The following is a 27,616-nucleotide window of genomic DNA, read 5'->3' as shown; positions in this document are numbered from 1 at the left end:
TAGTGGTCAGCACGTCTCATAGAGACTAACCACCCTGGGATAAACCGCAGTCCAGGACTTTACCCTGCAACCGCAATATAGATCACACAAGAAAAGGGTTTGGTCATTACTGTTGTAATGGTATAATTACTGCAGGCTTATCTCTTAAGTTGTTGCTGCTCCCCCTTTTATTACTGCTGTGCAAACAGACTATTCAAAATATGTTGGAACTATGCCTAAACAGTTTTATATTGTAAACAATGCTTTGCTGAAGAATGTATTCACAGTGCTTGCTGGATGCATCTTAAATATGCAGAATAAATGAGTGTTCAGTAGTTATTGTTTTGATTTTCTCCTGGCATTAACCCTTGCAAGCTTCTCATGCAGCCCTCACAGCAAGGACTTTTTATTTACATCATTTACGACTTCAAATTCATCAAAATTGTAATACTAGCAGCCAGATACTCTTTATTTCCAAATCCATTTGCTTTTCCTGTATTCCTTTTAATTTGTATTTTTCTGACTTTAATTTAGCTTTACTGAGGGGCTGCACATTTCACATAATTTTGAATTTTAGCAACCAGAACCCCTTGCATGCCATAACTTAACTACTGAAGAGACTGGCTTTAGATCAACACAATGTTCATTTCTGTGTATGTGGTGAATGGAGAAGAATAAAATAAACAGAATGAGTTAAAAGGCTTCAATAATCTTTGTCAGATACACAACAATAACTCTACCAAAGCATTTTGGAACCATTTAATGAAAAAAGCAGAATTTTATTATGTGATTTCTGTCCATTTTTTGGCATTGCTGTAAATGGTTCGCATTTACTGCAACTTCTGTACAGATGTGTGGTTTTGTATTACCAGAACAGCAAATTTAAATGAAAAATAAATGTTCAACAGTTCCACACAGGATTTTACAGTCTAACATTTCACTGAGTAGGTGAAAACTACAGAATTGTTACTACAGAATTATTCAGCATGAATAAAAAACTACAACTTTTATTTTTAAACGGGAGTCACTGGTTTTAATTTTACACTGTTTAAAATTACTGTGATAAAAATAATGAAAAAAGCTTTTTAATATGCCATACACCAGTATAATATAGTATCTGTCCCCATTATATATCTTTTGTTTAATATACAAAATAGAATAATGAGACACTGTTGAATCTATGCTCTCAAGCAAATTAGTCTGGGTTTGGGGTATCTTTTCATACACACAGCCTTTTATCAGAAGAAAAACCCTCCAAGTATTTAAAAAAAAATATTGTAAAGAGGCTCTATTCCTATCCTGAAAAATTTGTTCCTATGTGACACTAATGGTGCATCAATATCTGGCTTTGAACTTGACAAATGGTAGCGCTTTTAACCACTCAACCAGTATATACACAATCCCCTTTTAAACATTCTCTCCTTTGGTTGGCTCCTGCAGTCAAAACTCACACAAACAGTTCCATATGAGACTAAGTGAAGCAGGATTGGGCCACTGCTCCAGGCACTTTCTCCTCCTCTTTTCCTGTTCTCAACACTTAATTTTTGAGAGACGAGAGAGGCTATTTTTTAAGCTAGGTTGGCACTTACACTCTTGCTCTCTAACCAGCTGCAAAGCTCTTAACAGATTTTAAGTAGAATTTTGTTTTACAAAAACACTGTACAAAATTGAAGTTCCTCCTCTTGCTATCTCATGCTCTGGCTTATCCTATCTAAGGCCATTCCTTTCAGTTTCCATGTGCATTTATAACATACAGCATGTATCTCTAGGGCTGTCCAAATGTCCCTTTGTCAGATGTATGCACTATGTGATAAGGCACTGAAGAGACAGAAATCAAGATTCTCTCTGCTTTCTCCAAAGTATAGGTTTTCCCAGTGCTAAAAAACTAAACATGCAGGGAACATGTACATTTCACTGACTGCTAAATGATTACACATTTAAAATGGTGTGGGTTTAAGACTTTAACAGCACATACAGAATGAATTTTTTCTTCCAATACCATAGTCTCCTCTCTTCTTTGAATCCATAACTCAACAATGAATACATGGGCACACAGATAAAAGGGGTTAGAGCCTCTTTCCTCTGATGTACTTATTCTCACAAGGCAATACTATTTTGTTCATTTTCATTTCAATTACTTTTCTATTGGCAAACAAATAACAGCACAAATCTTTGTCCACATATACTATGAAACTTCTTGAGAACTCTAATTGAGGTATCTCAGACTAAAATAAGAGATTAATACATTGGAGTGTCTTAGATTAAAGTTTTAGATCACTCTCTGAATAAAAAGTTTTCAAGATCATACTTGTAATTGAAGAGCCTTTTTAAAAAGCAAACACTATTAATCTCCTAACTGTACCTCAAATAGCATGAATTATTTTCATCGAGTTGGGTTGCCAATAATAGTTAAAATACTTTTCAAGGTTTAGCTTAACTGTTACAAAATGTACATATTCTTTAGAGATCATTCAGAGAGAACAGAATTATTTTTATTAAATGTCATAGTTTACTCCAAAGTACTGAATATAACATCTTTGTAATAGGTATAACATTCAAAAAACAAATTTAAGAAATGACAAATATGCAGTTTCCTATTCACCTGGAAACAAACATTTGCTGAACACTAGAAATGTATTAGTGTATTGTGAACAATCTATGCTCTATATTTAAATATTGCTGGTACCTGTAAGCACATTATTGCCAATTTTTTCAAACTGTTTTTGCTATTCCATGTGAGGCTGTATATGAAATTAACCCCATAAGTTCAGTGATGTACATACATCTTTTCGGTTTACATTTTTCTGCAGTGGAGGTCAAGTAAACCTACAAAGTGTGAAGATTTACTATTGGAATGTGAAGGGTAACCAAACAGGGGTGGTTCCAAGTTCCAAGCTGTGGTTCTATACAGTGATCTAATGAATGTAAATTTCAGCCCTAGAATCAACCTACTCAATATGGGTTTCTTCCTTCCTAAGAAGATAAACAAATGAGAGAGAGAGAGAGAGAAAAGAGTACCTCTTTGGATATCTAACACCTATTCTGCCACAGTATTAATATTTCCAGAAAAACCACAAATTGCATGGGTTACCATTCAGCATATTTGTGACCCCCTACAAAAACTAAAATCATGTGTCATGGTAAAGCAATCTGTCATCTAAAAATCACTTATTTTACACTATACAAGCTATTTAGCAATCATTCAATAAGTTGCTTTTAAAGCTGCAGTAGTCCTTCCCTTCTTTGCTTAGACTTCCATTAGTGAATATACCAATTATATATATTTGAAACTATAACTAAATATAAAAATATATTAGGGATTTCATGTTTTATCAATTAGATTTTTGTCTATTTTCTATTAAACAAATAATTGGGCTATTTTGAATAAAAAAATCTAATTTCAGGGTGGCTTAGTAAGTATTTAAATTATGTTTGTACAGAAAGTTGTTAAGGTGCACATAGAAAGGGCTACCACAGCTTCTCAACCTTTTAAAACATCATTATCAATGGTGACAAGTAGTTCACAATACATATGGTAATTTTATGGCACACTAGTAATTTGACATGAAGGGATGCAGCTTTACAAAGACAGAAGTCTGACACACAATTCTAAACTCCAAAATCAGTAGCGGAACCTTCCTGCTCTTCAGGAAAAGTAGATGAACCGATCAGTGACAGATGAAAATGTGAAAATGGGTGACTAAGCACACTCAGATTTGAGGTTTGTATACCCAGCAAGTTATAATTTGTCAGTACAGTTGATCTGTTTTACTGTCTGCTTTAAGATAAAGGTCTAATTGAAAAAAAAAAAAAAACCCTTCAAAAGCCAATAAATATTAAAAAATACTAGGCACAATTACAAGTCTGTCTCATAAGCCAAAGCTATTTTCCCATATCAACTTGTATGATGAAACATTTACGTGTATGGAAAATGTGAATTTCTCTACATAAGAACTATTTTTTAAGCTATGCATATTTTTTGTGAAAGTTTCCTGATGGGTAGTCAGGACTGATCTTGACATTAATGCAGCCCAAAATTACTGCACTTATGGCTGTTGTATTATATGAAAAATCAGTTCATTTTCTGTATAAAATAGCCTGGGCTAATTGTCTATGAATCTATATTTGCAACACATTTTCATAAATACCAAAAGTGTGTTTAATTCATGTTTACTTGGGTTAGATTTGAGAATACTCTATCCTCCACCCTTTAAAAAAAAGCCAAATTTGTATGATCATCTTGACAATTAAAACAAGTTACAAAAGCCAACCCATTTTCACATGAATATGCTCAAGGATTAATGGCTAGAGGTCATTTAGGAAAGCTACAAGCTGCCCCACCTTAAAAAATAGTTGTACAATAGGCATTTTGAAGTATTACAAAAATCATGTAAGAAAAAAATGAGCAAGCCTAGGTTCACGGTATATAAAGTTAAAGGAAATTGCTAAAACCAGACAGTAATAGCTATAAAAGGCACAACTTCCCTTTTCTGATATACACTTGTAAACTTTCTTCAGGTTACATGCATAAATCAAAATGCTACCTTAACTATACAAAAAACCCAAACCATTTTACTGGAAAAAAACAAACAAACAAACAAACAAACCAGAAAATGTTATCCAGCCAACTGCAGTAATTACTAGTAGAATGCTCATAAGTCAGCCTTAGATCTCCGCACCACTAGTACAGGTGCATATAATGGTTAATTTTCTTTCCTTTCCTCTCCCTCCCCATTCTAATCATTCAATGTGAGCAATCCGCTGCTTCTGTAGTTTAAGTCTTGGCCCTCTGTAAACCATATGTAGTGCATAATAACAAAAGAAACACCGTTGCAAGACAAAATTAACAAGTCTGATAGTTTGTACAAAAAAGCTATAGTTTAACATTTTCTTAAGGCAATCTTTTTGTATTAAGGCAGTCACTTTTGATGAAATAAGAGCTTCTTGATATTTCCATTTGAATATTTTGGTATTTGATTGCTGATGATTTCTGCCAACATCTCTGGGAACTCAATACTCATGGATTTGTCCAAAAACGTTTGGAAGCAAAAGTTTAGAAGATTTTCAACCACCTACAATTGACAAAGAGAAGGTTTACTCTCACACTAGAGCACCAACCTCCCCTCCTCCCACTTTTTTCAGTTTTATTCATTTTTGCTATAAAGAAGATTTTGTATATACCATTTTAAAATTGGGATAAACCGAAACTATTTTAAAATTTAGCTAACACATTCATATTTTAAAGGCTGTAATGTTATATTGACTACTATGTCTTTCTGTAATGATATAATAGGTTAAAAACTACTATAATAAATTTTAAAACATTTTTGTGTTACTCTTTTTTAGAAAGAGACAATACATTTTAAATCTGGTCAATTTCAAAACAGAAGTTAAAAGTAGTTTAAAGTATTATTACACTTGCCCCTGAGACTGTCTACCAAAATTGTGTGCAGTGCACAGAGTAAATAACCAAAAAAGGACAAAATTCTCTAATGACCTTCTAATAATCTTCTGAGATGTTACCTATAAGACGACAGAAATACAAATACATTTCTCATTTTTTTAACGCTAACAATGTCCAACAAATTATTTTATCTTAACCATTTTATGTGGTCTGATAAGTTCAGGTTATAAGGGCATAGTACCTTTACACAAACTTATCTATACAGAATGCATGCAGTGCACATTTTAAAAACTTACATCATGCATGGAGTCCAAAAGTTTAGTCAGTTGATAAAATCTCTGCCAGTTCTGGCTCGAGTTCCCCTCTCTCTTCACTATGGCTTTCCCCAGCTCTTTGATGTACGTCATACGAATCTCATCAAACAGAGCCTGACTCTTCAGGCCCTCCTTGGGAACTGAAACATTGAAATTAACCTTTAAGATGTTACAGATCTCAGCTGGTTCTATGATACATGTCATTATAGAAATGTTCTCTTCACATTATTTACATGACAAAAATTGGCAAAGGGGAATACAATCTGGGATTTACATTTTAATATATATCTGGACCTAAGCAGGATTTGTCCTGCAATTGTACCTTCTGGAGTCTTTGGGTCAACTGAAGTACAGGTCTGTGCACTTGAAGTGAGTGTAGGGAGTTTCTTTCTTCTGTGCACTGAAAGTTTCTTCCTATGGTGGGCTCAGGAAGCCTGCATAAGGCAGCTGTTCAATTTGATGCAGAGAAGAGATAAGAACTGGATGGGTGGTGGAGAGTAGATAAGGAAGAAAGAGCCTGGGAATGAATTAAGATGGGGCTGGAAGGCAGACTGAGGCAAAGAGGGCAATGAGACTGGAAAGGGAGGGAAGGAGGAAAGGGTAGACGAGATTGTGGAATGGGAGTGAAGGGGGGGGGGGGGCTACAGCAGCCAAGATGGAAAATTTAAGACTGGTATTCAGTAGGGAGTGGAAATGGGGTGGAGGTAGAAGACAGATAGATCAGACAGGGATGCAGTGTGTTTGTCGTAGGAGAACTAGGACTGAGTGGGCAGAGCTTGTTTCAAGAAGGGCAGACATCTTTGAAACTACCTGCAAAGTATTTGTGATGGTCCACAGACTGACAACCTACTACTGCTATCAGTTACTATATAATTCCACATGGCAGATATCTGCATGGTGAATATAATTTTTGCAAAACTGCTGATTACCCACATCTTTGTCAGTATGATCCCTTATGATGGAATTAGGTTGTTCCAATTTGTTTTTTAAAAATCTAAGACATTTTATATGCCTCCTCCCTCACACCCAGAGGTAAAAGAGCTTTAAGACTACAAAATCAAGCACTCATAAGAAATGCTAGAGTTAAGATTGTGCAAGCTGAATTTTGCCTGCTTGTGAAAATGCATCATGATCCAGTCTTCAATTATATTCTCCTCAACCCTTGCCACCAATCTCTCATTCAGTGCACAGTCTGGACCCGCTCCATAGATAAATCAGGACTACACAGTGAAGAAAACTGTTGTCACTAGGACCCCTGCCTCACGTGTTTGCAGAAGTTGGAAGATGTAGTTCCTGTCTCATTCATTTTACAGGAAGAGAAGGGATGGTCTCATAGCAAAGATCTCTCAGTGCTGCCCTGGACAATTGCATTCTACTCCTGCTTCTGTCAAAGAATTACAATGTGATGCAAGGCAAGCTCTGAATATGATGCAAGGCAAAGCACTGAAACCAAACTCTTCAGAGGTGGTCATTAAGTGGTTATCATTTTCTGGGTACCTGACCTGAAATCCTGTAGTCTGATTTACAGAAGTGCTTATCTTTTGCAAACTGAAGTCAATGGGCGCTGTACTTGGAACATACAAATTGCCATGAGACAAGCTCTAAAAATCAGGTTGTAGGTGTCTCAAACTGGACATCAAACACTGATGGGTAATTCTGACCATAACCCTTCTGTACCACCTCTGTAAATGGGGTTAATGCCCAAATTATCCTCTACTACAATCTCACGAGCAGCGAGATCTGTGTATCAGCTTGAACCAATGCTGCTTTGTGGGCCATTTGTACATGGAATAAGAAAGAGTACTGTTGCCGTTTCCTCAATCCTGAATGATGATTCTGACTTGCAAGTTTTCTTGGAGGCCAAAAATTCTCAAGCAAAAGTTCTTTTGACAATGTTACTTGAAGTCTCATTTTCGAAAGTGAAACATCTATGGGACATGGGCGCTTCTGAAAATTTACTTTTAGCCTGGGGTTTGAAGCAGATCCATTATTTTGTATAGAATAGCAGCACAGACATTATCTATAGGATGGTGTCTAGAGAATTAGAAAATGACTTGGTACACATCCCCAAAGATTTATACTATATATCCAAAACAGTCAAGGAGTTTGCAGAGTTTCTCAACTTCAGTTTCCAAGGACCCACGACACACATAAAAGTGTGGAGCTGAGAGGTTATGAATGCTTCCTTCCAAAATAACCTTTGTCCCAGTTTTTGGGCTTAGCAGGCAAAGCCTGCACTAGGTTCCTCCGCCAGGGGAAAAGAGGGAAACTACTTATGGAATAGCTTGGAGTTTTGCACATTCTGAAGATTTTCCCTGTGTGTTCTTGAAACAAATATCTTACCACTGGATAGTTTCAATTTAATAATATGTCTAGTTATAATCAGCAGAAGCAGTTTCTGTAATAGCAGCATGCAGTCATGCTAGAAGAGGAGCATTTTTTGCACAGCGTTCAGAAAGAAACTCAATTTTGAGCTTTCACTGTGTGAGAGATACCTGCCATAGCATCCACCTACCGACACACAATCTCATAATGTTTGTAAGATTCATTCTTCACACAGATTTTGTAACTGTCCACTTACCTGTAGAGAGAAGCATCAAGGTTTTCATGCAGAGATATTCTTCATATGACACTTGAAGCCGTGACAGCTCATTGGAAACCATAAGCATATGTTTGCATTGGTCATACATACATGGTAGATTCATTCTCTGCCTGAAAAACAAAAGCATAAAAATCAATTAAGTAAAAGATCTGGCTCTCCATTTCTTCATCTAAGAGGTTTTAAAAAAAAAGGGGGGAGGGGGAAATCCCACAAAAGATTCTTAGTCTATGCAGTAAAGTTTCAACAGAGGAATTTCCACTTCCAACAACTGGTGAATTTATTTTGGACAACTGATCTGATAACTGGATCTAGAGGATGGCCAGAAAACGAAGTGGGAAAAAAATATTAAAATCCCACTTTGTATTCTGGTAGAGAAATCCAGTTTCACAACAGAAGCTTATTTAAGCCAGGCCACACACTCCTACTAGCAATCCTACTGGTTGCCAAAAGGCAACTTTTGAGATTTCATTTGAGGTAACAAAACACATTTTCTATTCAGTAGTTTTGCGACAGGTTTCTCTTCCCAAGACTGGCATTAAATCTTAGATTTAACAGTGTGATCCATCACTGGGTGCAATGAAATGAAATACCACATTAAGAGGGGATTTTCAAATGGGTCCCAGGGAGTGAGGTGTCCATATCCTATTGAAATTAATGACCCCTGAAAATCCACTCCCTCATTGCCTGCAGAATAAATAAATATGACAGGAAGGCAAAGGAAAGCTACGAGAGGGATCACAATGCAGTTACTCCTTTTGCACACCAGGAACCAGAAGAAAGAAAGGGCAGCTGCCTCACGGCACAGAACAGCCAGCTGCAGAGAGAGCCAAAGCGAGGAGGCCTGGGATATGGGAGGGACGGACAGACTGCGGTTCAGAAGGTCTAGGGGACAGACCGTTGTAGGGGTACTATGGGTATAGGAGCTGGTGGTGTAACAGTATCTAGCCATGGACGGAATGGCAGGAGGAGTGCAGGGCTATATGGGGATGAGGTGGGACACGTGTGTCTACATAGCACCCTTTCTTCGAAATGGCTCATTTCGAAATTTGGTACTGTCTACACAATGCCAAATTTCAAAATAAAGCGCTATTCTGAAACATCCCTTAACCCTCGTGCAATGAGGTTCAAAGGGACACTGGAATAGTGAACCTGTTGTATTTCAATATAACAGGCTTGCTTTTAAGACATGGAATAGCTATTTTGGGATACCTTTGGTATCTGCAGTGTAGACATAGCCATGGAGATATATACAGGTATGGTTAAATGAATGGGGAGTGTGGGTGCATGGGGACAGGGGAAAATATGCCTGGCTGAGTGGGGAGTGGCTAAGGGTCAGCCAGGGGTTGCATGGGGAGAGGCTCCCCATCTCCTTAACACCTTCCCACTTCTCCAAAAACTGTTGTATATCTCTCCTCTCCATAACCAACAACTCTCCATGTTCACTTTCACGTGCCTTCCCAGCAATTACTTCACTCTCCCCTGCTCCTCGGTTACCAGTCTCCTCCAAGCTTTTGCAGTTTTGAGGGGTGTAGGAAATATTCTTCTGTATTGCAGTTTAAACGTATTATTACTCATTTTTGTAATAATGTACCTAATAAGGAATTAAAAAAAAATCCAGAACCTTTTTTTGTTGTCTGTATTGTTACCGACATATTTTCTGGCAAGTATTCTGCAAGTAATTACCAAAATTACTGAAACTGGAGTGACGATAGTGTATTATTTTGACAAATAATATATGCAGAATTTTGCAAGTTTTAAAATATCGTGTGCAGAATTTTTAATTTTTTGGCACAGAATTCCACCAGTGACCCCAAAAGCAAAACTAGGACTTGCATATGAAATTTCCCATTTCTTTTCACACCTAGAATCTTTTTTAAGATCTCTTTCCAATATTTCATGTAAATGAAATGAACTCCAGGAACTTTCATAAAAAAAAAACCCTGATTGAAACCAAGAAAGAAAATGAATTGAGATGAACAGTTTAAGAATTTGGTGACTGAACAGTAAGAAACATGAACAGCTTTTTAAAACTGTATTAAGACTGACATTTGTGACATTTTTCTTTTCCTATATATTTCCCTGTAAACTACAGATCAAGGCTGGGCAATAATTTTTGATGGGGGAGCCACTCCAAGAATTTGGAAAGTGGTCAAGGGCCACACTCATCCATATTAATGGAGGAGGTGCGGGGTCTGGGATGGAGGTTGAGTGCAGAAGGGAGCTTGCAATAAGAGACTGGGGTGCAGGAGTGGGTGTGGGGTCTGGGAGGAAATTGGGTGAAGGAGGAAGTTGTGACCTGGATTAGAGGACTAGCGTGCATGGGTCTGGGTTGTGACCTTGGGCAAGAGAGGGTTGTGACCTGGGTACAGATGGGGATGAAGGGGTTTGGGCTGTGACCTAGAGCAGAAGGGGGGTTTGACTTGGGGCAGGGCACTGGGGTGCAGGGGCTTGGGTTGTGACCTGGGCCAGGAGATTGGGGTACAGGATCTGGGAGGAGAGCTGAGTGCAGGAGGGGGGCAGAGGGTTTGGGTTATGTGGGAAGGGGGAAAAAGAATGTGGGAGGGGATATGGGGGCAGATTTGGTTTATGTGGGGTGGAGGGCCAGAGGGTTTGGGTTATGTGGGGTGTGGGGGGGAAGATTAGGGTGCCAGAGGCAGGCCGAGAACCAGCCAATGGGATTGTGCTGGGGGGTGGCAGTAGTGCTCTCCCAGGCTCACAGCTGTTCAAACAGAGCCCCACAATGCGGCACCATCCACTTTTCTCAGCAGTGGTGGGGGGGAGGGGCGGAGAGGCGTGGAGGAGAAGAGTTGCCTGAGCCTCCCAGGGCCAGATTCAGCCCGTGGAAAGTATTTTGCCTAGGCCTGCTATAGACTAATACAAGAATTTAATAAACAAGAAGCAGTTGAAAGTATACACCGTATTCTTACAAGGCAACAGACCATATGAGTCTGTGAATAAAGATTAAGAGACTCAACTTTTCTGTGAGACCTTGACATAAATCTGCTTGGTTAATTTTCCGCTGTCTCTTTCAGGTACCAAAAAGTGATATTCTTTAACTTTAAAGTAACTGAAACACATTTTGTCACAAGGTTCAGCAATTTTACTCTTGTAAAGTATTACCATGCCTGGGCAGAAGGTTAACATAAATATTATAAAACAAGCCAGTCTATTATTTATTTTTATCTATTATAAATATACCCCATCAGTAAGTGTCTGAATGCCTGTACAAAATCAAACACAAATGTTAATATTACCAAAGCTACATAAAATGCACTCTCTACCAAAAGCTATAGTATAAGCATATCCCCCCTTCAGACAAGGCTAAGTAAACAGATGAGCTTTGCACTGTGTCCTGAAGGGCAACAGACAGGCTGTCAGAACAATGCGAAAACTAATTCAGCAGAGAGTTCTCAACTCTGGAAAACAGTCTGGGAGCAGGTCCCAGACATTCCATTCTGAGATCTCCTGGCCAGAGAGCATCAAATGACCTCAGCTGCTTCAGTGTGCACAGGGAAGAAGGAAAGTGAAAAAGGATTATGTACCAATGATGGAGCAGGGAACCAACAAGAGTCAGGGCTCCTGGGTTCTTTTCCCAGGTGATTTTGGTAACTACAGAGTAATTTCATTGCAATTATACTGTTACTAAAGGGTATGTCTACACAGCAAAGTTATTTCGAAATAACAGCCCTTATTTCAAAATAACTTTCCTAGCGTCTATACAGCCAAACCACTATTTCAAAATAAATTTGAAATAGCGGAGCACTTATTTTGAATTTGGTAAACCTCATTCTACGAGGAATAACACCAAATTCGAAATAGCTATTTCAAAATAAGTTCTGTGTAGACATCGAGGTAGACAAGCAATCAGGGAAACTTGAGAACTGGCTGTCCCGGGGAGTCCCTGTAAGCACAGACCTCAGATAGCCTTAGGCAGCAGCCCCACACAGTAAGCCCTGACCCAGTACCCTGCTGGAACTGGTTCCGGCCAGCCTTAAATGCGATTCAGAGTCCACTCAGCGTAGACGCGCTATTTTGAAATGCATTTTGTGTGTAGATGTGATATTTCGAAATAAGCTATTTAGAAATAACTATTTTGAAATAAGTTATTTTGAAATAACACTGTAGCGTAGACATACCCAAAGCGTGCTTTTCCTTTTTGAGTATGTAAGTCTGTTTTTGTAAGAAGAACATTAACTAGGTAACAGATTTACTCATTACAGGTTGAACCTCTGTAATCCGGCAACCTTGGGACCTGACTAGTGCTGAACTAGAGAATGTGACAAACCAAGGGAGGTCAATATTGGCTAGCTGCATTACCAACACTTCCATTGCTTACTGGGCTCTTAGAAGACATATAGGAGTAATTTGGAGTTAAACAGCAGCACAGAACATTATGAACCAGGACTGGTGGATGTAAAAAACATTATGGGACCATGGAAAACTTGGCCACACCCATGATAGATGGCGATCTGGCTAACTAATATCATGCCGGACCATGGATGTTGCCAGACCAGAGAGTGCCAGAATAAAGAGGTTCAAACTGGATTCCTATAATGGAGTACTTGCTTAGAAAGTGATTTTAAAATTGATGAGAGTTAGGTCATTTTACTGTTTATGAACCAATTATGTCTCATTCTTTTGATCATCTAGAAGTGCAAGGAAACAAACTAGGGAGTTATTTAACAATCAACTATCTCAGTATTTAGTCAACTGCCAATCTCATGCCATTCAACAAATGGTAAAGAGATACACTGTGTGTTTCAAACATAAAATAATGAGCCAGTCTCTAAAAGCAAGAACTGGATCCTAATGCATAAAAGTCTGTTTTAAAGATTACCTTCTTTGAACTGGTCTTAATAAAAATATATAGAATAGTGGAGTAAACTTTACATAGACTATACAATGTAAGTTAAAATCTATAAAGTTTACAGTTAAAGGGCATATGAGGTTTGTGTGGGAAGCAAAAGAGAGTTAAAGGCATGTGATTTTCAACATTTGATATGAGTCACTCAGCTCTCTTAAATCAATGAAAGAATAAAATCAGTAAACAAGGTGCTGACACTCTCAACAACAGACTGTACTAATTCAATAGTCTAACTTACAACCAAATATTATTAAAGGAAACTGTTCTGGGAATATGAAAACTTGCTTCTTAAAAACATTTAAAAAAGCCAAAATACTGAATTTTCTTTTCACTTAAGTAATGCTTTATAGGGCATTGCTATAACATTGTGGAGAAAATGAAATAGAGGAGCATACATCAGAATGAAGAACAGAGAGTTGATGAGTTGGTGAACAGGCAAATGAGAAAAGGAGTTTCAAAATATGATTTATAGAATCCTCTTTTAAAACTGTTTCATGCCACAGCTGCATGTGATTTGCTGTTGCTTCATATGATTCATGTACAATTGGGACAACTGAAGACAATAGTTGAAATAAGTTGATATAGGCTCTGATATAAAGTGTATTTTGCAAGGCAATTTTTGACAATAATGATGCAGCACTGCAGAATTTTACTTTCACAGTGCTAAAATCTTAAAACATGTTCTGGAGCTAGGATATGTTGGGCTGCCAAGCTCCACCCCAGCTTTTAAAATGGGTCATATAAGTACATGCCATAGTAGGGCATTTGTAAGCCAATACACATACACCTTATATGTGGCTTTCTACATTTCAAGATATAATGTGACACATTTGTTAAGCATTAAAATATTAATCCACCAAAGAATATGGGAACGATTTTTAGAATTTGATTTTGTACTCCTTTCCCAGGCCTTCTTAATTTTGTTTTTTTTTTGGGGAGGGAGGGGAGGAAGGGAAGGGTAAAGGTATTTTTATTTCAATGGGTGTTAGGAATCAAGATCAGTGATAAGTAACCTGAAGGCCACCAGGGTGAACTGTGGGTCACAACATTCTGCTGGTATTGACCATCTGAAGCCCCCCCCCCCCGCCCCCAGCAGCTCTCAGCACAGATCTGCACCCCTTCCCCTGTAGAAACAAAAAAACCTAGCTGTGGGCACTCTGCTAATCATCTGGGGGGCACTCTGCTAATCATCTGGGTGGCACTAGAATCTCTCCTGAGCAGCTGCAGAAATGCAAAGCTTACAGAGAACATTGTCTTCACCTCTCTGAATCACACCCTAGAGTAGCAGTACTCACAAACAATTAATAAATTTCTGACACTATCTGGTATGCTAATAAAAGCTGTGTGCATGCTACACTATGACAGAATTTTAAATACAGGCAGTCCCCGGGTTACGTACAAGATAGGGACTGTAGGTTTGTTCTTAAGTTGAATCTGTATGTAAGTCGGAACTGGCGTCCAGATTCAGCCGCTGCTGAAACTGACCGCCAGTTCTGACTTACATACAGAATCAACTTAAGAACCCCAAGCGTCCCCAAGTCAGCTGCTGCTGAAACTGATCAGCAGCTGATTCCAGGAAGCCCGGGGCAGAGCAACTCTGCCTCGGGCTTCCTGTAGTTAGCGCTGGTCAGTTTCAGCAGCGGCTGAATCAGGACGCCTGGGGCAGAGCAGCTGGGGTGCAGACCAGGGAGACGGGGAGCAAAGCCTCTGAGGACGCCGGCAGCGGGACAGCCGCGGGGCATCTGGGCTGTCCCGCTGCCGGCTTCCCCCGCGGCTTTGCAAAGCCACGGGGAAGCCGGCAGCAGGGCAGTCCAGGCGCGCCTGGGCTGCCTCGCTGCCCGAGCCTCTCCGCGGCTTTGCAAAGCCGTGGGGGGGGGGGGAGGGGGAGGGAGGGAGGGCAGCGGGGCAGCCCAGGGAGATGCGGAGAAAGCCCCGGAGTACACAGGCGGCAGGACCGCGAGGTCCCGCAGTCCGTGTACTCCGGGGCAGCCCCGTTTGTAACTGCGGATCCAACATAAGTCGGATCCGCGTAAGTCGGGGATTGCCTGTACTAAATAGCACATTTTATTTTGAACAATCTTTCCTTCTCTCCTTATCCCATATAGTTTTGTTAGTTTCTAAGGCTACGTCTACACTGCAGAATTATTTTGGAATATGCTATTCCAGAATAGTTATTCTGAAATAGTTTATTTCAAAATAGCATGTTTACACTGCAGGAAAGCTTCAAAATCAGTCCGAGGCAGGCTTCCCTAACGTAGACATGCAATCTCGATTTAGAGCCTCAGAAAGAATAACTCAGAATGGCCCTGGTAAAGGGCTATTTCAAAATAGCAGAAGTGGAGCATCTATACATGCCTTATTCAAAATAGCTATTTCGGAATAGGCATTATTCTTCGTAGAATGAGGTTTACAGAAGTCAGAATAATCCAGCTGTTATTCCGAAATAACTTTGCTGTGAAGACACACCCTAAGGTGCCACAGGACTACTTGTTGTTTTTAAAGTTATAGACAAACATTGCTACCCCTCTAAGACTTGGAAATATTAAGACCAGGTCTTAATGAAACTTACCACTCTACCTGGGATTGTGAGTCTGTTCTGTTACCTAGGTTAAACAGGGTGGAGCCTAGTTCATACCCGGATGTGAGACCTTCAAAACACAACTAAGTTCAATGGAAAGTGGTATTAGCTATTCAACAGACAGTAGTCTTCCCTTTCAGTTAGTACTGGACCAAAGTCCCAGCATGGTATTAAGGCAGAGGTAGGCAATAATTTTTAATTGGAGCCACTCCAAGATTTTGGCAAGTGCAAGGGTCACATTTCTACCAATGGGGTTTGGAGTCCGGGACAAAGGTTGGGTGTAGAAGGGAAGTTGGGGTAGGAGACTGGGTTTAGGAAGGGGTGTGAAGTCTGAGAGGGAGTTTGGATGAAGGAGGGGGTTGTGACCTGGGGCAGTGGATTGGGGTGCAGAGTCCAGAAGGGAGTATGGGTGCAGAAGAGGATTCTGGCCTGCGGGAGGGGCTCTACAAGTGGGTGCAGGGCCTGGAAGGGAGATATGACCTAGATGAAGGAGGTCCAGAGGGTTTAGGTAATGACTTGGGGCAGGGAAATGGGGTGCAGGGTCAGGGCAGGAGCAAGAGGATTCTGGCCTGAAGGAAAGATGTAGGAGGAGGTGTAGGGTCTGAGAGCGAGTTGTGACCTAGGGGAAAGAGGTATAGAGAGTCTGGGTGGTGGCTTGAGGCAGGTAGTTGGGGGGGTGGAGTGAGAGGCAGGTTCTGGCTGGGAGACACTTACCTAGGCAGCTACCAGTCAGCAGCCCTGCAGGAACCTGAAGGCTTCAGTCACAAGCTGCTCCAGGTGGCTCTACTCTGAGTAGGGTGAAGGAGTTTGGGGAGGGGAGAGGAGGAAGAAGGAGACTTCACTGGCTAACCCTGCCATCAGCAAAATATCTCAGCTGCCATTGGTCAGAAACTGGCCAATGGGAGCTGAGAGATTTTGCTGAGGGGCAAGACAAAGCACAAAGCCTCCCTCCTCACTCCCAGAATGGAGCAGCCACATTTAAAGCAGCTGCCATTGCACTGTGCTTAAGTGTTCCAGTGAGGCAGCTGTGGGCCAGCTCTGGTGGCTTGGCGGGCCACATCTGGCCCCTGGCAGCCTCTTGCCCACCCCTGTATTAAGGGATGCTGTGTTTCAATTGATGCCATCTTTTGGGTCACAAGTAAAAAGGTGGCCCTGGCAACTTGTGTTTTTTTAAAATCTCAAGACATTTTTTTTGCAGTTATAGGGATATTGCCCTGATGTCCTAGCTAAAATCTCTAGCTTTGTTAATTATATTCTTCCTCCAATGCCCGAAGTTATCCTTGTAGTCTCAGTTGAATATGATATTTAAAGAGGTAATGTATTGTTTTTGTGTGTTATTCCATAGTTGCCATGCTTCGCTCAGAAACAGGGTCGGCTCGAGCAATTCCTGTGTGCATGTGCAGCTCCGCCCCCGGGCACACGGTGCATGTGTGGCCCCGCCCCCCCATGCGCTGCGTACTTTACAACTCTAAGGGGCGCCAACGGTCCCCGATGACAGCTCTAAGGGGTGCCGCGTGGCCCCCGGCCCCGGGCGCGCAGTGCCCCTTACAGCTGCCATTAGGTGCCCTCCATAGGTTGGCGCCCCAGGCAGCTGCCCGGATAGCCCCCCCCCCCTTAATCCGTCCCTGCTCAGAAATATCTGCAATTTACTGACAAATATCATTTGAGAAATTTCAGCCAGGAAGGTAATTTTGGGCAATATGTAACATATTGACAATAAGAAGTTAGGCAGAAAGTGCCAATCTAATGTTACATACAATGCCACAAGCCCCTCTCTCAATATACATGCCTTGCTCAAAATTAACGAAGTTGTGCATGCAAAGGAAATTTCAAGATTATAACTAAATAATTGAAATAAATTAGTTATGTCTGAAAATTAACCAATGCTGTTAATTTATCGTTTAGGCTGTCAGCTCCGTGGAGTACACTGTCTTGTCTCTAAAGCTTTATGCATGCTTACAGAACTATATTAAATAGCAGCTTTCAACGATAAAGGATTTTGTTCACCATTTAGGACATTAGATGGTGTTCATCCTATTATCAATAGTACCAGAACAATCAACCACATGAAGGTTACAGCTATTAACAAAGACATATTCAAAACATTTTAATGCATAAACAAAGTGAGAAGGATGAAAAACTTCAAGGCTTTTACATAATTACTTAAAGAAATGATAAAGGATTACAAAGGACAAGACAAGTATTTACACTAAAAATGAAATGGAATGAGCACACGAAAAGACATTTGAAAAACAAATGGCCAATTATACATAAAATGAAACAATTACTGGTTCCCATCATGAAATAAAGATAGGACTGGACAGAAATTCCAAGGATCTCAAAGTAGTTTAACTGCATTATACCAGTCTCAAATCACCCCAGAGTGAGGTGGCTATTATAACCATTTTAAATACAGGAAAACTGAAGCATAGTTTAATAGGCCACTTCTGCTCACAGTGAACTCAAAAGCCACACTGACTTCAATGGTAAAGGATCTGGCCTTAAGTGTCAAAAATTACACAGCAAATATGTGGCATGATCTGGATGAGGATACATACAAATTTCCGGACTCCCAGTGTGGGGTGGGATTAACCCTGCAAAATAGCACAACCTCTTATGCAATGGATACAATTCCAATTGTAAAGCCAGTATTAGGAATCAAAACCTAAAAATCAGAGTAAATATAAATGAGCAAAACCACACTGACTTTCATAGCTTCACTGGCACTTTTGGCCCATTACAAAATATTGGCATTGAAATTGTAATAATGATATAAAAGTTTAGTGGCTCTATATTTCAAGCAACAGTTTATATGCTATATAAGGGATGATATTCTAGCTTGTGAATAAAAGAGAAGCCAATTTCACATTTTTCATAGGAAAACTGAATCTTGAACTGTTGACTGAAATTTACAGACTACTTCAAGTAATCAAGTGAGTCACGAACATTTTACTTAAAAGGTCACAAAATATATTGTAAGAAGAATAAAATCCTACAAAAAGGACAAAACCAGTAAAGAAGCACAAAGCCAATAAAGAAGGTGAAGTGACAGATAATAAAAGCAAAGCTATAGCATGGTTTTGAGTTATTTTCTTGATGGCAAAGATGAAAATTTATTTGCTTAAAAGCAACCAACAAGCAATCATACGGTAATTTACAAAAAGGAATAGTGCACACTAGAAAAAGCAAGCTAACAATTAATTAGTGTCTTGACAGTTTGTCCTCAGAATCATTAGCTTAAACACCTAAGATCAAATGTTTTTATACAATTAGCTCATCTTGACTTCCATTGATCCTGGGCGTTATTTTAGCATAGTGATGCCACCTCTGAAATCCACATGCATTAGGGCCTAATTTTCAAAAGCACCCACAGCTGCTTTTGCCTTCAACTAATGTCAGGAGTATTCCCTTCTTCTGGAATAAGTCTCTAAAGCTTATTGTTTTCTTATCTGGGAATAAAACAGAGAAAGTGACTTCTTCCTATTAGGTGCTAATATACTGCACTAGGAATTCTCTAGTGCCTCCATTTAATTTAGGACAGGTTTAGACAACATGGCTACGTCTACACTGGCATGATTTTGCACAAGAACTCTTTTGCCAAAGAGTTCTTGTGCAAAAACTCTTCCAGAAGAGAGCGTCTACATTGGCATGTGAGTTTGCGCAAGAGATGTGCTTTTGTGCAAGAGCATCCATGCCTGTGTAGATGCTCTTTTGCGCAAGAAAGCTCTGATGGCCATTTTAAACATAAGGCTTTCTTGTGCAAGAAATTCATGTTGCCTGTCTACACTGGCCTCTTGCGCAAGAACAGTTGTGCAAGAGGGCTTATTCCTGAGTGGAAGCATCAGAGTTCTTGCACAAGAAGCACTGATTTCATCCATTAAAACGTCAGTGTACTTGCGCAAGAACTCGCGGCCAGTGTAGACAGGCAGCAAGTTTTTACACAAAAGCAACCACTTTTGCACAAGATCGCGCCAATGAGACACAGCCCATGATGGTAAGAAGGCAGTTTTCCCATCATTGCTGTATCATTGGAGCCACAACAATGGAAGGTTACCTGTAATAATTACTGTGGACTATTTTGACAATTTCTACTACCTAGACAGGTTTTTAAAGATGAGCCAAAGGGGATAGTCTCACTGAGATTCATATAAAGTCGAAAGAAGGCACAGAGCAGCAGCCCTTACAAGCAAATTACAAATTGTCTGGTAACTTCAGAATATTATATTTAGAAGAAACAAAATGGTGTTAGAAATACCACATATACCTGTCATATACTGGTTCTGACTGACTTAAATACATGGGCAACAGCAGTTTCTTAAATTAGCCTCCCTATTTATGCTTTAGCTTTTCTTTCAAACACAAGCCCGCCTTCCCCAAGGTCTCTAATCCAACAAGACTCAAACCTGAATGAAAGGGCAAAAATAAAAAATATAAGCATCTAAAATCTTACCTTCAGAAGAACTTAAAAGCCAATGAAAAGCCTAGTGGCACCTTAACAAAACATGTACATGTACGAGCTTCTGTGGGTACAAACCACTTCTTCAGATGTTATACCCACAAAAGCTCATGATACTATCTACATGTTTTGTTAGTCTTTAAGGTACTGCTAGACTATTCATTGTTTTTTAAAGTTTTTCCAGTTATAGACTAACTCGGCTATCCCTCTGAATCTTCAGAAGAGTTCAACAAATCAATATACATCACTTACCCCAATAATGCTTTATTTAAAATTAAATACAATACAGTTTAACTTAGATGCACAAAATTGTGTTTTCTACATGATTATATTGCTTACCTAAAAAGAGCATAGGTGAATTAGTGTCCGAAAGTGCACAGTACTATTCAAATACGATTTATTATAGTTACTATTCATCTGTTATATATTTACATGGTCTCCTGATCCATAATATCTGACATATGAGTCCATCACCTCTTACCCAAGGGAAGATTAAGCTCAGGTGTCAGAGGCAGGCAAGAACTTTTGGCAGAGGCAGGCAAGATTCTTAAGAAACCTTTAACCCATGCAACTTATTAGGATAAAAGCCTTCACAAATGTAAAAGAGCAGAATGGGTATCTGTCAGACCACTATCATCCTTCCCCAACAGTTTTTGGCCCAGGATTCACACTGAATTTTGGATATTGTTTTGATTTTGTGATATAAATCCTTTCATGCCTCTAGAACCATTAAGATGAAAATATTAATATAAATAAGTACTAGCTGGACTTACCCAGCATTGCTCGGGAAACTGGAGGAACAAAATTTAGAAAATTTAGGAAAGGAGGGGACCGTGAGCCAGGGAACCCCCAGAACCACAGACCCTGAGGGCTGATGGCTCCTGGCTCACACCTGGCCCTGTGAGAGCAGCAGAAACTTCCTCCCCCCAAGACCGAGCAGCCATTCTGTCCATAGCAATCACTACTTACATGCGAGATGGTGTCTAGGCAGTCTGGATGCTCTCTTTCAAAAAAGCGCATTGGTTTTTCGATGCGCTTTTGCAGTGTGGATGCTCTTTCGCAAGAAGTTTTTTGGACAATCTCTTCCGAAAAAAGCTTCTTGCTCAAGAAGCCTTTAGTCTAGACATAGCCTCAGGGAACAACTTGATTTTTTTACTCTCTTTAAAAAAAATTAAAAACAACGTACCACATTTCACAAGATAGCTTAGCTGTATTTAAATTAAATACTGAAAAAAACCCCTCTAAGTATTAGTCTTTAAAGTGCTGCATAGTCCTGTTTTTTTGTTTCAGCGAGACCAGACTAACACAGCTACATCTCTATTATTATTCAAGAAATCGTAGTGTCATTTGAGTTTAAGTAGTGCTGTAGTGAACTAGAAAACTTGTAAAATAGCTTTGTAACAGTTCTTAAGTCTTCTGAAAACATTATCCACAGAATAGAAACATATGATTTAAAATCAATCTAGTGTGTACACACAAATCTGATTTTAAAACCACAAATATTGTTCTGGATTGTATAATCAAAATATCAAAAACTAAAAAGTTTAAACTATGTTAGATTTAAAGCTTAATACTATTTTTATATTATATGCAGTATTGGCCTGATTTTCTTTTTGAATAATGTTATATGCTAGCATAACTCCACTTAAATGGGTGCATCTGCCAAAGTGGGTTTTATCCACAAAAGCTTATGCTGGAATAAATCTGTTAGTCTTCAAAGTGCCACAGACTGTCCGTGGTTTTAAATGGATTTGCTCGCAATTTACAAGAAAGCAACCAGAAGAGACTGAAAACCCCGTAAGTGCAAGAAAAAAAATCCAAATGTTCTAGAAAATTACTCATAAAATGCACAAGAACAAATGTTTCCGAAAATAGACAAAACTGGTTTGCCAAGAGTGTTCTCCTGGACACACAACTTGTCTGCAATCTGCAACTTTCTGAAATATGCACTTTTTATAGTAGATTCCTATTAAGGAGTTTGAAACAAAACAGATGTGGAATTACAAACACAATCCACAGGCTGACTTGTACAATTAGGGTGACATAGAAGCATGATTAGCTACTAGGCTATCAAGTGATTAAATAAATTAATTTGCGATTAAACATGCTGTTAAGCAATAATAATACTCCAGCTGACCCCGGGCTCCTGTAGCGTTGCCCCTTTGAAGCGCCACAGCGGCATTTCAAAGGGACAGTGCCGCGTGTAAACGCCTGCAATTAATGAATGTTAACTTTTTAAATGCATTAATTCTGCCTTGCATTAATTGCAGGCATTACCATGCGTTAATTGACAGCCCTATTAGCAATTCTTTAAATAGTTTCATAAAATTCTCTTTTTAATGGGTTCAAGTTAAGCAAACATTTTAATTATATAGCAGCATCCAGACTGCCACTGATCATTTCAGGGACAATGATAGCATTGTATGATTGTTTAGAAGTTTATACCATTTGCAAATCTTTTTTCAAGGAAGAACTTTTAGAGAAACATTACGTTAGCATCATTTTTTCCTGAACCTATAGGACTTATTATTGAAATGAATGATGTAGGTGCATCAGCAATCTAGAATCCATCCATCCACCAACGTACTTTCCCCCATGCTCTTCTAGACAAAAACACAAACTTTAAGCTAGCTCTCAAAGGCAACAATTCATTTGACGTATTTAAAAGTATACACATGTACTAAAAGGAAACTGATTTTGTAGGCACAATGTCAGTACAGCAGTGATTTTTGCACAATTTTCTTACCTAATGATATACATTATTAGTGGGATTTACTCTCAAGATATTCTTATGGCAGAATAATGTTTCAGAGAGTTTAATACAGCTCTAGTATGCAGGGAAAATGACTCACACTACTTACTCATTAATAATCAGATCTGGAGCAAAACACAGCAAGTTTCCATTTGACTGTCTATATGATCTCCATCCTAGAGCAAAAGCCATCAGGAACATCCATGAGTATTGCAGAAGGGTCATTTGATCATCCAAATGTAAATTTCGGAAACCTAAAATACAAAATATAAGAGTATAGGCAATGAACACATCATGCTTAGGAAATGCTCCTTTTCAAATCTATCAAACAATCATAGAACTGGAAGAAACCTGGAGAGGTCAAATTCAGTCCCCTGCTATCATGTCAGGACCAAGCACCATCTAGACCAGGGTTTTCAAACTCTGGGTCACAGATTGTAAGGGCAAGTCACTAGGGCTACGTCTACACTGCAAGGTTTTTGTACAAAAACCTGTGGTGCGTCCACACCTCAAATGCGCTTTTGCACAAGTAAATCAACAGTTAAATGGCAGAAGAGAGGGCTTTTGCCAGTGTAGGTAAACCTCCTTTTACAAGGCATAACTCCTTTTTGCGCTACAGCTATTGTGCAAAAAGGCAAGTGTGGACATTCCAGAGGGGTTTCTTGTGCAAGAAACTGCTATGGGGAAAAAGCACAGGTGGCTCTGATGGCCATTCAGTGTGGCCGCTCCCTTGTGCAAAAGCACATCGCTTTTGCGATGTGCTTTGAGGTGTGGACGTGCTCTTGTGCAAGAAGTTTTTGCACAAAAACTCTTGCACAAAAGGCTTCTTGTACAAGAAGCATGTAGTGTAGACGTAGCCTAGCTGGCCACGAGGCGCTTTGTTTACCTGCACCACTATAGGTATGGCTGATTGCAGCTCCCATTAGCCACGGATTGCTATTCCTGGCCAATGGGAGCTGCAGGAAGTGGTGCAGACCAGGACACTGCTTCCCACATCTCTGACTGGCCAGGAATGGCAATCCATAGGCAACAAGGACTACAACTACCCATACCTGCGGAGGTGCATGTAAACAGAGCATTTCCCAGCCAGCTAGCTTGCCCTGATCTAGACCATCTCTGACAGGGATTTGTCTCACCCACTATTAAAAATTATCATTACAAATAAAGCGTTATTAATACATAGCAACATGTGTTTCTTTTCTTTTCTTTTTAATTACTATGGTGCATGGAGACTTTAAGACATACAAATTGGGTCAAATTGCAATAAATAGATATAATCAAGTACTTCTGTATTTTATGTTGTTAAATGCTAAACAATGAAGATGTGGTATATTTTAAAATTGCTTCCTGGAGCAGATTTAAAATGCAGGCAGCTTTTAATCTATGGTGGTAGATCATGTCAAGCCCTGGTTGTTTTTAGCAAGATTTTCTGCCACACTGAGTCCTTATCAAATTTAGATTTGAGTTGACTTCATTTAACTCCATCAGATACTTGACATCCCCAAAAAAGGTCACTGCTGTGCTATTTTCCATAACTCTTTAAAATGATAATATCAGGTGAATTAATATATGACCAAATTATATAGCCTCTTAATCAGGTCTACTTCAAAATAAAGGCAGGCCATCACTGAAGGTAGGAAACCCCCCCCCTCTGTATTGCTACTTGTATAAACATTAATAGTGATGTTTAGAACTAATTTCAAATCTGTTGGGTCAAGCCCTGTAGCCTTCACTCAAGCTTTGCTCAGACAAATCTCTCCCAAAGTGAAAACTTCAGGATACAGCTTATCTTCTTTTCTAAACATCTGTTTCACCATTTATGTTGTTAGGTACTAGGGTTAACAAAAGAATCTCTGTTCCTTATCGGTTCCATTTGCTTGTGTTGTTTATTTTTAGGGTTGCCAAACTTTCAAGACTGTTTTGGATTCTCTAGGAATTAAAGATTATGTCATGTGATGAAACCTCCAGGTATACATCCAAGCAACACTGGTAACCCTATATATTTTGTGTCTGAGGTAATCATCCTCTCACTGTAAAACATTTCCACAGCAACCAACTGTGATATCCCAAATGGAGGACAATTCTGCAGCAGTGCAAGAAACAAGAGTAAATAAACAAGCCTGTGCCCTTCATTCACCATTGGTAAGGCTACATCTGGAGTACTGCATCCAATTCTAGGCACCCCACTATAGAAAGGATGTGGATGCACTGCAGAGGAACCAGTGGAAAGCAACGAAAATGATTAGGGGGATGGAGCACATGACCTACGAGGAGAGGCTGAAGGATCTGGGCTTGTGTAGTCTGCAGAAGAGAAGAGTGAGGGGGGATTTGATACCAGCCTTTAACTACCTGAAGGGAGGTTCCAAAGAGGATGGAGACAGGCTGTTCTCAGAATGACAGATGGCAGAACAATGGTCTCATGTTGCAGTGGGGGAAGTCTAGGGTGGAAATTAGGAAACGCTACTTCATTAGGAGGGTGGTGAAGCTAGAACTTACCAGGGTTCAAAAAAAGAGCTAGATAGATTCATGGAGGTTCGGTCCATCAATGGCTATTAGCCAGGATGGGTAGGAATGGTATCCCTAGCCTCTGTTTCTCTGGAGGTGGGTGACAGGGGAGGGATCACGTGAGGATTACATGTTGTGATCACTCCCTCTGGGGCATCTGGTATTGGCCACTTTCGGCAGACAGGATATTAGGCTAGATGGACCATTGGTCTGACCCAGTATGGCCATTCTTATGTTTTTACCATTGGCATGGGTAAATTTATGTTTGAATCTAATCTTTCCTTGCAACTCCAAATAGGCATATTTTTCAAAAAAGATGAGACCGCCTTGTAAAATGAGAGGGCAAGTTATGTTGTAACTTTGTATGTCACTCTTCAGATTTATTAATGGAACAGGTAAGTGGCCAATAGCACTTGACTATAGCCAAACACAGCAGAAACAGGTGTGTCAGTTTTCCTGTTTATAGCACCCTCAAATGCTGAACATCACCACTTTATCAGTCTGTCCAAAGACCATACAATAGGATGCCATGAATGATGTCGGAACTGGAGGATTCATTTTAGCTACCTGTTTTCTAATGTGACAGAAGGCCAAAGCAAGCTGTAAATACAGCATCCTTACTGACTCCACAAATAGGAAATATATTTGCAATTCTCCTTTAAGAGTTCCACATAACACACTAAATTTTGTGGAAGCAGCTGTGGTAAATAGGTTTTACTTCTGGCCTGAGATTAGAGGTGACTATGACTTCCTATTCCGGTAGGAAGGATGGGTAAAGTGGAGGAAGTAGAAGACAAAGTGGCTATGAAGACAAAAAAATACTGGCCAATTCAATAAAGGAGAAAGGGATTGAGAAATGGGTTGCTTCCTGAATGATAGGGACCCTCTTGCTAAAAATTAACAATGAAGCATTGAAAACTTCTGTGGAAACAAAACCAGGAAGATTTCTCTTTTTCTGTGTTAGCATTTTTAAAAAACTATTCATGTGGTGGGTTTGTTTTATCCCCCAGGGACTGAACAGTCCAAGTTAATTTAACCGCATGTAGTAACCCAAAGAAACCAAAAAGAGATTTTGGGTCTATATTATGTCTGTTTTGAGGATAGGTATTTGAAACAAAATTGAGATAAGATATTAATCAATAAGAGTGAGTCCAGAAAGGTCTTAAAGGAAACAAAGTAAAAGATTAAATACTATGATTTGGGACAAAAACCCTTTAACCAAATATCTCTTATGTTACCTGGTATTGCCTTTGCCCATTTTACTGCAGCTACCACTTGCCGTCCTCCCAACATATTGAGAGTTGACATTATACGCCACGTTGAGTCAGGTAGCGTACTGTCATAGCCCGAATACAGAACTTCCGGCTCAATGACTTCCAGCAGGGAAACCAGAGTAGGGGTTAACTGTGGTAGAGATGCAGGAACTATGGTCTTGCTTACTGGACTTTCAGAAGCATCCCTGGCTGCTGTCACACTGGACTGCTGAATTCCTTTGATCTTCTTCTTTGTTTTTCGAGCTAGGGAAATTTTTAGAAATTACATGTAAATTAAGTAAAATAAAGAGTCTACAAAGTAATAAAAATACAAGATAGGAAGTGCTGCTTACATAGAAGTACTCTCTTTTTCTTTAGACGAATCACTGTTAACTTAAAATGTTTTCAGAGGTTTTTGTAAAAATGTATAACAGCAAAAGCTAACTTCCTCTTGTAAACTGATTTATCTCAGAGATTTCCAAGAAAGGAGAAGTCAAGTTAATGTACCAGAGATACAGAACAAGGTAGACAATGAACCATATTGAGTGTGACCAGTGGATTTCAATGAGATTTCTTAGTACCGTTCTTAGGATTGAGTAATTATCATAGGCTTAATATGCGAACTACAGAAAACATGCAGAAGAAAGGAAAACTGCATTTTATAAATAGGATACTACTGAATATTCAGAGCCAGGCAAAACATTTTTTGGGGATGCCACTGGGCAAGAAAAGATGATTTTTCTCTGGCAACCCTTCTTCAAACAAATTATTACTGCAGTAATTAAACAGTAAATACAGGCAGTCCCCGGGTTACATGGATCTGACTTACATCGGATCCCTACTTACAAATGGGGTGAGGAAACCCCGCACTAGCTGCTTCCCCCCAGCAGACCAGGGAGACGTGAAGCT

The 27,616-nt window shown here is 39.6% G+C and overlaps 1 protein-coding gene across 1 annotated transcript in view; it reads right to left on the bottom strand.

The window, feature by feature from the left end:
- Positions 1-1,778: 1,778 nt before the first annotated feature.
- The window catches only part of NR3C1 (nuclear receptor subfamily 3 group C member 1), a 165,850-nt gene continuing 140,012 nt past the window's right edge, over positions 1,779-27,616 (bottom strand). Inside the window, exons 5-9 of the mRNA XM_075900312.1 lie at positions 26,693-26,971; positions 23,059-23,203; positions 8,279-8,409; positions 5,680-5,837; positions 1,779-5,051 (exon numbers count right to left, since the gene is read on the bottom strand). Coding sequence (XP_075756427.1) covers positions 4,899-5,051; positions 5,680-5,837; positions 8,279-8,409; positions 23,059-23,203; positions 26,693-26,971 — 866 coding nt within the window. The 3' untranslated portion in view covers positions 1,779-4,898. The remainder of the gene's footprint in view (positions 5,052-5,679; positions 5,838-8,278; positions 8,410-23,058; positions 23,204-26,692; positions 26,972-27,616) is intronic.

The sequence above is a fragment of the Pelodiscus sinensis genome, chromosome 17 (genome assembly GCF_049634645.1).
Source record: "Pelodiscus sinensis isolate JC-2024 chromosome 17, ASM4963464v1, whole genome shotgun sequence".
Taxonomy (NCBI): Eukaryota; Metazoa; Chordata; order Testudines; family Trionychidae; genus Pelodiscus; species Pelodiscus sinensis.
The sequence above is the reverse complement of the archived record's forward strand: the minus strand, read 5'-3'. Positions and strand labels throughout refer to the sequence as shown.